Source organism: Chaetura pelagica, unplaced genomic scaffold (genome assembly GCF_000747805.2).
Source record: "Chaetura pelagica isolate M959 unplaced genomic scaffold, ChaPel_1.0 scaffold212, whole genome shotgun sequence".
In the NCBI taxonomy this organism is placed as follows: domain Eukaryota; kingdom Metazoa; phylum Chordata; class Aves; order Apodiformes; family Apodidae; genus Chaetura; species Chaetura pelagica.
This window is the reverse complement of record NW_009952365.1, coordinates 1,352,380-1,365,610: the sequence shown is the minus strand read 5'-3', so window position 1 is coordinate 1,365,610 and position 13,231 is coordinate 1,352,380. Positions and strand designations below refer to the sequence as shown.

Genomic DNA, 13,231 nt, shown 5'->3' with positions numbered 1-13,231 from the left:
TTCCTGCTGCATCTTACCTGCCCAGTGGGTCAGACCACCTTCTTTACACCTGCTTGAACAGTTTGCTGTCTTATAATCCTCAGTGTGTGTTTGTAACTCTATCCAATTTTAGGCACAGGGGCAAAATTACTCCCATGTTGAATTTTGTTTTCTTGAAATTCTTCTGCTCTACCATTTTGAAGCAGCAGAATGCCCTGCTTCCTCCATTTAAAAGTTCTGGTGGTTTATTTTTTTAGGCTTAGGAGTTGGGATTTGAAGTTTGGCAGGGGCATCTCTTTTGTCAGCTGCACTTCATGAAAACTGGCAAACTTTGGTCTAAGAAAATGTATTTAAAATAATTTCTTATGCATTTAAGAAAATACTATGAGTTAAGCAATAACATCTGAAGATTCCTGCCTCCTTAGGAATACTGTAGTGTATTGGTGAAGTGGTATTTTCCTTTCTTTCGTTTCTGATCTATTGTGTGTCTTGGCTTGGGCATCTGAACTGAGAGCATGGCTGAGGACTGAAGAATTATGGGCAATACAGGATTGTGAAACTGTTCTCTGAATGGATATTGTTTATTCAGAGCTCTGCAAGAGGCGGAATCTCTCTTGAAAAAGGAAAATGATCTGGGCTTACTTAATAGTGCAGTGTATTAGACTGTATAGAATCATTTAGAGACTAAATCATTTTTATGTGGACAACCTTATTTATGAAATTTCCTTCCACTGATAGGTTTGATTTAGTCATGTCCTATTAAAATTGTATCTATAAAACTAAGGTATGTGACTGAGTAGTTTCAAACACATTTAGATGTTTGATTTTTCTCCCACTGCTGAAAGCTTTAGATTTGGTTTCTGAATGTGCAGGCTTCTCTTTCTCCTCCTCTCCCCATCACATCTGTGCCAGCTGCTGTACTTCTGGTAAGATCTGAAAAGGACTTGCTTTTCACTTGAAGCTTTGTAACCAGCCTTATATTTCTTTCACTTGCCTCAAGTGAAAAAAACAAACCAAAACAAACCACCAAAAAGTCTACAACATAAACCACAGTATTTTGTAACATCCTGGACTAATTAGCACAGCAGCTGATGGAGGAGTTTAACTCTTCCATGGCTGGGTTGTGTTTGAGCCAGAGGTGGCAGCATTTCTTGGTGTGGAGAAGGGACCCAAGACACATGTTTCTGGAAAGAAGGACTATCAGGGCTGCTACAGATGAAAGGGAACAGCAGATCCCCCTCTAGCATTCCCATTTTCTGGGTAAAGGGCAGAACTGATCCTTCCCAGGTTGACCTGCCTGGGCTATCTCCCAAAATCCCTCCCCTCCACTGGCTCCCACCCATGCTGTAGGTGCTTGGAAGGAGAGGTGGGTTGTGCTCCTGAAACCCAGGAGCACAGAGTCTCCTTTCAGGCTGGTTTGCAGGACTTCTGAACTGGATGCCTTGTGCTCCTGTTTGTGCTTGTGGAAGTGGAACAGTGAGAGTTTGTCTCCCCCTCACCCCAAGCCCATGGCTCTCCTCAAGGCAGTGTCTCTCCTTCTGTGTTGATGTGGTTCCTCAAACAATGGGGCTTAATTTTTATTGTAGCTTCTAAGTGTTATAATCAGTGCAGCTTAATGGGGAAAGGAGCAAATTCTCCTCTCAGTTACAAACAATACACAATACCTTGCCCATAATGAATTTCAGGAAATTAAAAAAAAAAAAAAAAAAAAGGAATTATTAATTATCACTGGTTTTATAAAGGAGCATAAGGAAACAAAGTCATTTCCTGGAGGCAGAAGGATTGGATTTGCTTTGCTTTGCTTTTTATGCTCCAACCAAAGGAGCTCTGCAGTATCTTGCAGTACTTGTCAGTAGTTCCTGGCATAGTTGTGTGTTCATGTCCCTACTCCTGCTATAGATACATGCCTTCTGGGGACTTAACTTAGAAAGGAAGGTCTCATAAGCCATTTTCTCTTGGGATACAACCACCAGCCATGGGTCTATGCACAATAGAGGCTTTTCAGTCTCTCACACTGCTCAAGCAATGTCAGAGGTGATGGGAATGGGCTTGTCACCTGAGTGGTGTCTTTTTGTTCAGTGGACTGTGTGGGCCACACCAGGCAGTCAGTCATGGCATCTTGAGTGAAGGGTGATGTACTGTCGAGTAGAGACACTCCAGACCTTTGGCTAATACACCATTTTCCCCCAGTTCCTCAGGCCAGACCTGCAGTTTCAGCAATGGACCACTTTAATTTGCAGCCTCAAGGCAGATAATTGATGGATTTTGACTTGTAACTGGTTTTCTTTTAAAAGTTTAAATTATGTATCGAATACAAAAGGACGGTTTCCCCAAGAGGTTTTAAAGTTTATTCCTGTTTTCTTGCAAGATACTACTTTACAAACTGGCATGGGACTAGTGAAAATGAACCCTCAGTGTGGAGACATTCAACAAGGAAGGCAAAGAGCTGTTATGAGAAGAAGCTGGCTCCAGAGGGAACCCCCATACTTGACGCAAACTCTTTAGAATACATCTTTGCACAGGTAAGAGGTTGCTTGGTGGTGCTGACTCTGTGTTTCTGTGATTCTGTATCTCTGCACAAAAACTGATCCAGTAGAAACTGCTTTAAAGACCTGTTTTAAGACTATTCAAGCACATGTAACCTTACCTTATTGATACTCCTGTATGGTGGAGAGAGGAGAATTTGCTCCATGAAGAACAACCTACCCATATGCAGAAAGTGTAAAGAAACTGCCCATCTCACAGTCCACAAATGACTCTGGTTTTACAGCATGTTTTCTTTTAATATTAGCTAGTTTTGCCAATAAATACCATCATCTTTTATTTGCAATACATTTGCACGTAGTGACTTTGACCTTTATAGTCTAATAGAGGAACATTAAGCAGTATAGAAAGGGACAGTTCAGTGTCCTTTGCATGAGTCTTTTTTCCTGTGGGATGTTAAAAAATGGGTCAAATCACTGCCAGCCTGATGACAGACAGGTTTTCTTTCCTTCTGCTGTGCCTGCCACTTGGTAGGTGCTAAGTAGTCAGAGTCTCTGTTTCAGAAAACTTGTGCTCTTGTTCAGAGAAGTTCACAGACACACAAAGGGTTTTGCAAAGCAGGAACTGGCTGGTTTCACCAAAGAAGTTGAGAGGTTGAATTTGATGGAGGCTTGTGAAATGAGCAGATGAAATGCACCAGAGAAAAACATGTTTGCTGCTAATTCTGAGTGTACTTACTGCAGGATTTTCAGTCTTTGTAGTATGATTGTGCCCTGCAGAAAAAGGGAGAGCATGAAGCTGCTCCAGTGAGTGTTTGTTTTGTTGTGAAGCCACAATGAAGCACCAAGTTACCTACAGCTCTGTGTGCATGTTCATGGTGCCACTTGCATTCTAAAGTGATAAAAGAAGCACAGATTTTTTTCCTGCATAATCAAACTTATACCATATTTCACATGAACACTCCCATCTACACTTTAAAAATATATACACTTACAGCTGTAAAACTGAGTTTTGTCCTTCCTTTTTCTTTTCATCACCTTTTTTGAGTGCCAGCAAAAATAATAAAAGCATCTTTTCAGTTGTGGAATGAGTAGGGACCCTAATGGGTCTTGTCAGACAATATTGGGTCAAGCAGGATTTTACTTTTGAGTCATAACATTTCAGAAAGGTCCGACAAAAACCCACTAATGCTAGTACAGGGTGGCAGAAATGTCTTTGCTCTTGGGTAACCAGTTATTTCTCAGGCTGTCCCAGAGCAAGGTGGCTGCAAACAAAGTGAATTTTTGGTGGGCTAATGGATAAAAGAAGGGGGCAGGGGTTTGGGAAGTGTCTGAGCAGGGCAGATACTGTCCCTGTGTGTCTTCACAGGTTGTTGGTGAAAGCCACAATGCTGTGGGCTGTACATGGGATGGATGGGTTGTGATGATTCCACCTGTTCTCAAACTGTCATTTTAAAAGACTTATGTCAGGCACAGATGCTGGTGGTTCTTCTCAGATCGGCTGGGTTTGTGTGACCAGGGCTTGCCCAGGTTTCTGTCCCACTGGTTCCAGAGAAGACTGCATCTCTTGCCCAGCTCTTCCCATCCTCTCCTACTCGCTGCTGTCCTGGCTTTTGGTTTTGGGTGACTCTTCTTGCTCTAGAAGAGCCCCTGATCTTGTGCCCTGATGCATGCGTAGAGATCAACTGTGACAAATACCAAAGCTGGTAGTTTTCTTGTTTTGCTTCCTATTAAGGGTCAGTATGACTTAGTGAAAGGCCTGGCACCAATCCGTGATCCTAAAAATGATCAAGAGGCCCATGAAATTGAGAACGAGTGTCTGGGGATGGCTGTCCTTGCAATCTCCCACTATGCCATCAAGAAAAACGTGAAGCTTCCCGAGCTTCCCAAAGACATCAGGTGAGCTGGGATCACTTCTTTGTCACTGTTGGGTCTGCTGAACGTCTCTCCAGAAGGGATTTGAAGTGGTTCCGCCTTCAAGGGGCTGCAGTACCAACTGCACAGTGGTTTGCTGTAACTCAAGAGTAAGGCAGTTGCACGTTTTTAAAGAGTTAAAAGTTGAGGAGACAACAGTATTAACTCATAGCATTGTTTTCCTTCTAGTTACAAGCATTACATTCCTGAAACTTTGAACAAGACTATCAGACAGAGGAATTTCTTAACCAGGATTCGGATAAATAACGTTTTCAAGCATTTCCTGAAAGAGTTTAACAACAAAACCATTTGTGACAGTAGTGTGTCTCCACGTGACCTGAAAGTTAAATACTTGTCCACGATGGAGACCTTGACTAAACATTATGGAGCAGAAATTTTCGAGACCCCATTTTTGCTGATTTCCTCCGAGAATGAAATAAACAGATTTAATTGTGGAGACAATGAGATCCTCCCACTGTACGAAATCATTGTCACAGGAAACAATGGAATTCAGTGGAGGCTCAAGCCAAATGTAAGTATCCCTTGATAAATGGAAACTAGAGGGTTGCTTTGGGGGGGTGTAACAAAACAATGGTCATGATCTTCAGACACTGCAGATCAGCTTTTTGTTGAAAGGACTTTCATAGGGTCATAGGATTGTGCAATTTGGAAGGGACCTCTAGAGATGTCTTGTCCAACCCTCTGTTCAGAGTTAGCCTGGGGATCAAACCAGGTTGCTCAGGACTTTATCCATTTTGGTCTTGAAAACTCCCAAGGCTGGACACTGCACAACCTCTGGGGGCACCCTGGTCACCAGGGAAATGAAGACTTTACTGTGTCTGCCAGACCAGACACAAGTCCTGAAAGATCAAGCTCTGTGAAGGCCCTTGTGCCTTGGTGCTCTGTCTTGATGGCAGAGCCTATTGATGCTTTTCCTGACTGTGACAGTCCCGGTGCCCTGTTTGCTCATACTCACAGAGTTCTTGTGACTCAGTTAAGACACAGTGACACTAAAGCTTTCTCACATCAGTGAGATTTTGTCTGCACATAGAACACTTGAACAAATCAGCCTCTTGTTGCTTGCCTCAGCTCCCCACAGTGATGGAAAGCCCACTGCCAGCTCTCTGCTGTAGCACAGGAAGCCTTGAGCTTCACTTCATTTCAATGTCACCTAATTCTCTCTCTGATGGACAATTTCTGTTTTAAATGATAATGTGGGGGTGAGGGCAGGAAGAACTCATAATGGAGCAGAAAAGCTTACAAGAAGTGCAGCCTGTTTCTTGCAAGGTTCCCTAGTTTCTGCTGATTTATACTTATTTAAATGTCTAAACCAAAGACTTTCATCTCAGTTGGAACTTCCCTGTGACTAGCAGGAAGCTTTGCTCAGCCTGAACATTAATCTTCTTTCAATGATGTTGTTACCAATAATTTTCAATAATTTTTGACCTTCAGCTTCATCATGATCTGCAGGCAGGATTTCATCTGCTGCTGCTGGGTTAGGCATGAACAGCAACAAGAATGCTGAATTCTGAGAGAGTACTTCAAGCAGATAATTAAGAAATTTCAGTAGTTTGGAGGGCAGTTCTTGATAGAAGTGTGTGATAAAATGATCCTTGCAATACAGGTTCACTGAACATGTAAATGCATTGATAATTCAGTGCAAAAAGCATTCAAGAATTAAATAGCTTTGCAAGATTAATTTGTCATGACTGTTACAGAGTAAAAACACTGTGCTAAAACCCCCCCTGTTTTTAATGTTATGCTTTTATCCAAAATATATTTGCAGTCTGCTCAGACAGAGAAAGAGAAGAAGAAAAAATCTGATGGCAAAAACAAAAAGGATGAAGAAAAACAGAAAATTCAAGAGTTGTGGAACAATTTCTCCTACTTCCCTGAAATCACCCACATTGTGATCAAGGAGTCTACAGTCAGCATTAACAAGCAGGATAACAAAAGAATGGTGAGAACCAAACCTGGGACAGGTTTCCCTCCCATGGGAAGCTCCAGTGGTGTTGGGCACCAGGTGACAACCTCCTTGGGGAACGTTTTCTAAAGTAACAGCTAAACATGTTGTCCTCAGCACTGGGCAGGTGCCAGAGTGCTGGTTTGAAGAGCAGCAAACTGGTGAGCACAGTTGTTCCTCTCCACTTGTTGCTGCAAACCACCTGCTGGACTCCTTGACTTCTCAGCCTGTGGCCTTCCTCTGTACAGCTTGGACAGCCAAAAGCAGCATCAGGAAAGAGGAGCTCAGCAAGGATGGCAGAGAGGAGACAATTCAGAGAGGACCTGGAGGGAAGGAGAGGAGGTTTGATTTAGATACCAAATTTTAGTGTCCTAAGTGGTTCTTGCTGTGGACTGTCAGCTGTTAGAATTTGGAAAGGAGCTTCCAGAGGGCCCTTGGCTTCATGTCCCCAGTCCTGAATTTCTGGCCTTTCACAAAGGCTGGCACAAGAGTTTTCCTTATGGATCTCACATAGGGTTCCAGCAAAACAGAAGTCATCCTGGAAGGTGGAAGTTTCTAGCCAGTAATGAGCGGGGAGGCTAGAGAATGCTCAGTGTTGCCTCCCTAAATATGTGTGCTTGTCTGACGCAGGTTTCTGGGCAGCTTGTAGTCATTTCTGTGCAAAAATTGCTGGGTATTAAACCACTCTTGAAGTTTTTTGTCAGAACTGTGAGGACTCTTGGCTAACACCTCTCTTTGCTGCAGGAGTTAAAGCTGTCCTCACATGATGAGGCCCTGTCCTTTGCATCCCTGGTAGACGGGTACTTCAGGCTGACAGCAGATGCCCACCACTACCTCTGCACGGATGTGGCTCCTCCCCTGATTGAGCACAACATAAAAAATGGATGCCATGGACCCATCTGGTTAGTAAAACGTTGGATTTGCAATTTCCCACTGGAAAAATGAGTCCTCTAGTACCGCTGTGTAGGAAATGGGACATCTGGAATGTGGTCAGTTAACAAAAGGTAGCAGAACAACTTATTTTTCCTGATGATGATATGGAAGAATGTCAAGTGTTTCACTCCACATCAGCTCACCTAGAAAACCAGTGTGTCCTCATGTCACCAGGAAAATTGGCTTCGTCCTGGCTCAAACCAGGACACCCCACTACAGGAGGGTTTTGAGGCTCACTTCACTAACAGCTGGAAAGGTCATTGTTGGCTGAACAGGTGGGATTATTCTGGGTAAACCAAGCTGAACTGTATCTGCACTGATCCTGGGAGTCCTCAGATGGAGGCACAAAACCTTGGGTTTTTTAAAGTAGCTGAAGCAAGTATTTTTCCTTCTTCCCTCCTTTTTGGCTTTTCCCTTTCTGTTGGAAGATGGGGCATGTGGAAAAGGGAGAGCTTGGGTGCCTGGTGTGTTGGAGCAGCGTGTCCCCCTGAGCACACTGAGAGCTTCACCCAACACTCTTCTCTTGCTCTTTTGCAGCCGAATGTGAGCCTGTCTAATGAAGACAAATGTTGGAATAACAGTATAAATATTTCTAAGTTGCTGTTCTCCAAATACAGGGTTGGTCTCCTGGGTATTTACTAATAATAGGTTTTGGCTGCAGCTGCTCATTCCCTGTTTCTCCTCTTCCAGCACGGAATACGCCATCAGCAAACTGCGCCAGGAGGGGAACGAGGTGGGAATGTATGTGTTGAGGTGGAGCTGCACCAATTTCAACCACATCCTCATGACTGTGACTTGCCTTGAAGGCTCTGAGGTACGTCAGGTGGGACAATCCCAACAGGAAGCTGAGCTTGAGCTGAAGCCCAGCAGTAATCCATGTTGATATGTTTATCAAAGAGCCATCCCCCTTATCTTTGTTGGTAGCTGGTGCAGCAGAGGGTAGATGATTGTACTTCATTTTCTCCAGACACTTGTGCTGTATCATAGAAGGTTTGGGTTGGAACAGACCTTCAAGATCATCCAGTCCCAACCCTCTGCATGGGCAGGGACACCTCCCACCAGCCCAGGTTGCTCCAAGCCCCATCCAACCTGCCCTTCAACACTGCCAGGGATGGGGCAGCCACAGCTTCCCTGGGCAACCTGGGCCAGGGTCTGCACTGTTCCCCCTCCAGGAGGGTTGGAATGAGATGATGGTCTAGGTCCCTTCCAACCCAAACCATTCTATTATTCTATGAGCTTGGGAGAGCAGAGTAGGAAAGTTCAGTTGCTCTTCCCCAGCTCCTCTGAATGAAACTGGAAGGTCTGATCACTAGCCTGAAATCTTGTCTCGTGCTGAACAGTGTGGGCTGTGAAAGGCAGTTGGGCTATTTTTAAGCTAAGATTTTGAAACCCTGGTTCAGATTTTGAAGTTCTTGGCTGAGTGAAGAGAAAGTTCCTTCTGAAGGGTCAGAGCTTCTGCTGGCTCTGAGGCTTTGCAAAACACAGAAGCCAGAATCTAAACTTAGATATTTGCATCTGTCTGTTGCTCTTCCAGTCTGTTATGATGAGCCTTCCTGGGACTGAAGGTGATAGGAATTTTAGGGCATTTTTTCTACTTCTGTGGAGTTTGATTAGAGGACCTTATCTTAGGAGCAGATGACTGACTGGTCCTACATGTATCTTGAAAGGCATTTGAGGAGCTTTTATGGCTTTTTTTTCACTTCAATAACGGGTATTTTGTTTTTTTTCCCCCTCTTCCTGGTAATGCCAGATGATAAATAATTCAGTCCAGTACAAGAACTTTCAGATTGAAGTGAAGAAGGGCGAGTACTTCCTGCATGGTTCAAACAAGTCTTTCTCATCCTTAAAAGAGCTGATGGATCACCTGAAAGGACAAATGCTTCGGACAGACAACATAAGCTTTACGCTGAAGAGGTGCTGCCAACCAAAACCCAGAGGTAATCTGTCCTGTAACAGAAGCAACACAATGTGTTGTTGAAAGGAAACAAACTCCAGAAATAGGAGACATTCTCAGTGTCTTTGGTTTGTTCTGGATTCGTCTCTGAAACTCTTTTATCACTTAACAGTGGTTAATAGGAAGGTTTTTCCTTCTCCGTGGAGAAGGAATCTTGTCAAAAAACCAAAGCAAGCACCATGAGCAAGCTTGTGGGGTCTCCTTTTAATGTTAGAAACTCAGCACAGGATGCTCAGGGGTTGGAGCTTCTAGAGCACCAGCTTCTTCTCTAGTTTGTGTGAACTCTTCAAGTGACACTGAGAAAAGTTCTGGTTTCCCTTTATCCACCCAGATGTGTTTAAAAAGAAAATGTCACAGCTGACTCAGAGTCATGGGCTGCAGGGTTGTTGTGAAGCAGGGACCATATAAGCTTCCTCTGCTCCACTGAGTCACGTGCCAGGCAGAGCCACCACACATTACGCTGTGTTCCTCTAGCCAAGGAGGGCTGCAGCCTCTGGTTTGAAGCTTGTTTGCTCCCATTATGAGCTTTCCTGACTCTCTTAATCCTGAGGAAGCAGCAGGGAAGGTTTGGTCCCCAACTGCTAGCAAGCAGGACAGCTTGCTGTCAGTAGATCCATCTGTGAGGTCAGATGTTGAGAGGGGTGGGACAATTGTGCATTTGTTAAACTTCACACCAACCCTGGGTGACATGGTTTGCTGTAAACTACAAGTGCCTGGCAGCTGAGTTTGATATGAAAGAGGAAACACAGCAGCATGGTTGTGTTGATCAGATAATGGTTTCCTGTTAGAAGAAGGAGAGTAACTGGGCAACAATAATTACATGCTTGTTCTGACAGTGTTAGAGGAGAATGTTCTCTCTGTAGAGTGACACTGAGCTTGGCAGCACTTCTGAACAACACTGGTGGTTGTCAGCAGCATGGAGACATGCAGCATTTTGACAGTTTGATCACAACTTGACAGCTGCATTTGGAACAGAACAAAGTGGGTCAAGGGGGTGACTGCCCACCTCAGCTTTTCTTTGGCATCACTTCCCTTGGGATCCAGTGTGTCATCTTGGCTACTCTGTTCCCTCTTCCCTGGTTTTCTTTTTTCTTTTTTCCTGCTATTTCAATCTGTATATTTAATTGTTTATTCACAAAGACTAACTGAAGGCTCAGTCCCAGCCACTCCTCTGTGCAGTGAACACTGCTCAGTTTCTGAACAGCAGCCCCAATATGGCTGATACTGACATTCTATCTATAATATAAAACATGGAGATCTGCTGCAGTGATTTCTGTGTTGAGGAAAGAATAGAAGTTGCTTAAGCAGAAGTCAAAGTTTCTTCTTTTTTCTCTCCTCCTCATTCATTTGAGGAATTACCTTGCAGTGAGCACATAGAGTCATAGAACTGTCAGGGTTGGAAGGGACCTCTGGAGATTGAGTCCAACTCCCCCCCTGCCAGGGCAGGTCACTCAGAAAGGCATCCAGGTGGGTCTTAAAAGTCTCCAGAGAAGGAGACTCCACAACCTCTCTAGGCAGCCTGTTCCAGGGCTCTGTCACACTCATAGTAAAGAAGTTCTTCCTCATGTTAAGGTGGAACTTCCTGTGTTCCAGTTTGTGTCCATTGCCCCTTGTCCTGTCACAGGCACCACTGGTCCTTCCTTCTTGACACCCACCCCTCAGATCCTTACAGACATGAGTGAGATCCCCTCTCAGTCTGCTCTTCTCCAGACTAAACAGGCCCAGGTCTCTCAGCCTTTACTGACTGAGAAGGGTGAATGCAGTTCTCTCTGAAAAGCCTTAAAGAACATTTCCCCTCCCTTGCCTTCCAGAAATCTCCAACTTGCTGGTTGCAACCAAGAAGGCTCAGGAATGGCAGCCTGTTTATCACCTGGGGCAGCTGAGTTTCCATCGAATCCTCAAGGAAGAAATCATACAGGTAAGTGGCTACTGGGCTGTTTCATCCTTGCAGAGGAGCTGCCAGCCCAGCCACATGAAACCACCCCATTCTGGCTGGTTTTCCACTCCCCTTTCTCCTCAGCAAAACTTCTTTTGAATCTTTGTTTGTATTAAAGCCTCTTACTGAAGACTCTAAATGTTTGTGTGTTGTTGTGTTGAAAAGAGACTTGGAAGAAATGCCTTTCACCAGGAATCAAATTGGCATTTGAGCAATTTTCTAATGGCTGCTAAGGTCATCATTAAAAAGTCTTGGAAGTTTTAAGAGCTGCTTTTCCCAGCTTCTTTGTTGTTAAATGTGGCTGTATCTTTCAAAGCCTGATACAGCAGAGAAACAGGCAACTTGAGGTTTAAGATACTATCCTATAGTTTAAAAAAAGGGTGAAATTCAAGCCCTGAAGAGTCTTGCCATTAAAAATTCTCTGTTCCAAACTGATTTAGCACCCAAACATTCTAACAGTTGTATAAAGTTGAAATAAAAACACATTTAATATTTCTAAAGGACCCGAGCTCTTAAATCCAACATCATCTTCAGGGAAATAAAAAGTTTTGGGTTTTTTTTTAATTGCATGACTGGCTGGGGAGGACAAATATAGATGATGTGGATTGTTTTTTGATTGGTTAATCTGCAGTCAGCATGCAGGCTTCCTGCAAACACATCCCAGGTTATTTAGGAGGAAATTGCTTTCCCAAACAAAGTGTCCCATTGAAGTATTACTTCCTCTTAACTTTTGGAAACAATTGCAGCTTATTGTCAGTAAGAGACCTGTTATTATTTATTCATTTGGTGTTTAGTCTAATAAGGTTAAATCAACCTGTTTGATGTGAATGGAGATCTAAGAGCCCTTTAACACCAGGTGGACCTGCAGGGGTGAGGATGCTCAGAGACACCAGCCAAGCAAAGATGAAGAGGCTGTCACTGGTTCCTCACTGTAATGATTTAAAGTCTACATGTAACTCAATGAAGTGAGGGCCAAGTCCACTCAGGCAGAATGGGGTGGAGATGGAAGTATTTTTGTAGATTTGCACTTGTTTGCTTCCTGTCCTGGTTTGAAAAATACCTGGTGTGTCATGTCTTAGGGTGAGCACCTCGGAAGAGGGACGAGGACACAGATTTACTCAGGGATTCTCAACTACAAGGATGATGAGAACGAAGGATACCAGAATGAGAAAGAGATCAAAGTGCTCCTCAAGGTCTTGGACCCCAGCCACAGAGACATTTCTTTGGCAAGTATTTTTCCTTTTTGTTTGTGGTGGTACAAACAATCCTGGACATGGTTCACTGTGAAAAGCCATTAATAAAGGCCACGTGAGGAAAGGCTGGGAGAGCTGGGCTTGTTCAGCCTGGAGAAGGGAAGGCTCAGGGGAGACCTTATCACCACATTCCAGTAGATAAAGGGTGGCTACCAAGATGGAGACTCCCTATTTACAAGGAGTCCCATGGAAAAAGACAAGAGGTTAGGGGAACAAGTTGCTCCTGGGGAGATTCCAGATGGGCACAAGAGGTAAATTTTTCCCCAGGAGGACAGTCCAACATTGGAAGAGTCTCCCAAGGGAAGTGGTGGATTCCCCCACATTGGACAGTGTTAAGTCTCAGCTGGACAGGGTGCTGAGCCACCTCCTATCAACTGTATTGTTACCTAGAATAGTTGGACCAGATGATCCTTGAGGTCCCTTCCAACCTGGCATTCTGTGATTCCATGATTCTTTCCTTCCCAACAGGCATTCTTTGAAACAGCCAGCATGATGAGGCAGGTGTCCCACAAGCACATTGTCCTTCTCCACGGGGTCTGTGTCCGTGACGTGGAAAGTGAGTTGAGTGACGGAGGCCTGGGCAGGGTCAGGGGGGCTGCTCAGCTCTGTGCTCATGGGGGGCAGGCACAGCACCTGCTGCTCTTGGCTTCTTGGGACAGCCAGAAGGGGGAACTGAAATAAACCTTGAGGAAGGTGAAATAAAGACATTCTGTAACTCCCTTCCCTGGGCAGCAGTAACCAGCCTGTTAGGTTGCTCCAGACACGGGTTATTGCAGCACTGACTCGGTGCCCCTGACTTTGTAGATATCATGGTTG

General features: G+C 44.3%; 1 protein-coding gene across 1 annotated transcript in view; it reads left to right on the top strand.

The window, feature by feature from the left end:
* The window catches only part of JAK1 (Janus kinase 1), a 24,950-nt gene that overhangs the window by 4,746 nt on the left and 6,973 nt on the right, over positions 1-13,231 (top strand). The window contains exons 3-12 of the mRNA XM_010007966.1: positions 2,348-2,501; positions 4,198-4,361; positions 4,566-4,908; positions 6,163-6,336; positions 7,084-7,241; positions 7,963-8,116; positions 9,044-9,209; positions 11,038-11,144; positions 12,242-12,388; positions 12,884-13,010. Of these exons, the coding sequence (XP_010006268.1) occupies positions 2,348-2,501; positions 4,198-4,361; positions 4,566-4,908; positions 6,163-6,336; positions 7,084-7,241; positions 7,963-8,116; positions 9,044-9,209; positions 11,038-11,144; positions 12,242-12,388; positions 12,884-13,010 (1,694 nt within the window). The remainder of the gene's footprint in view (positions 1-2,347; positions 2,502-4,197; positions 4,362-4,565; positions 4,909-6,162; positions 6,337-7,083; positions 7,242-7,962; positions 8,117-9,043; positions 9,210-11,037; positions 11,145-12,241; positions 12,389-12,883; positions 13,011-13,231) is intronic.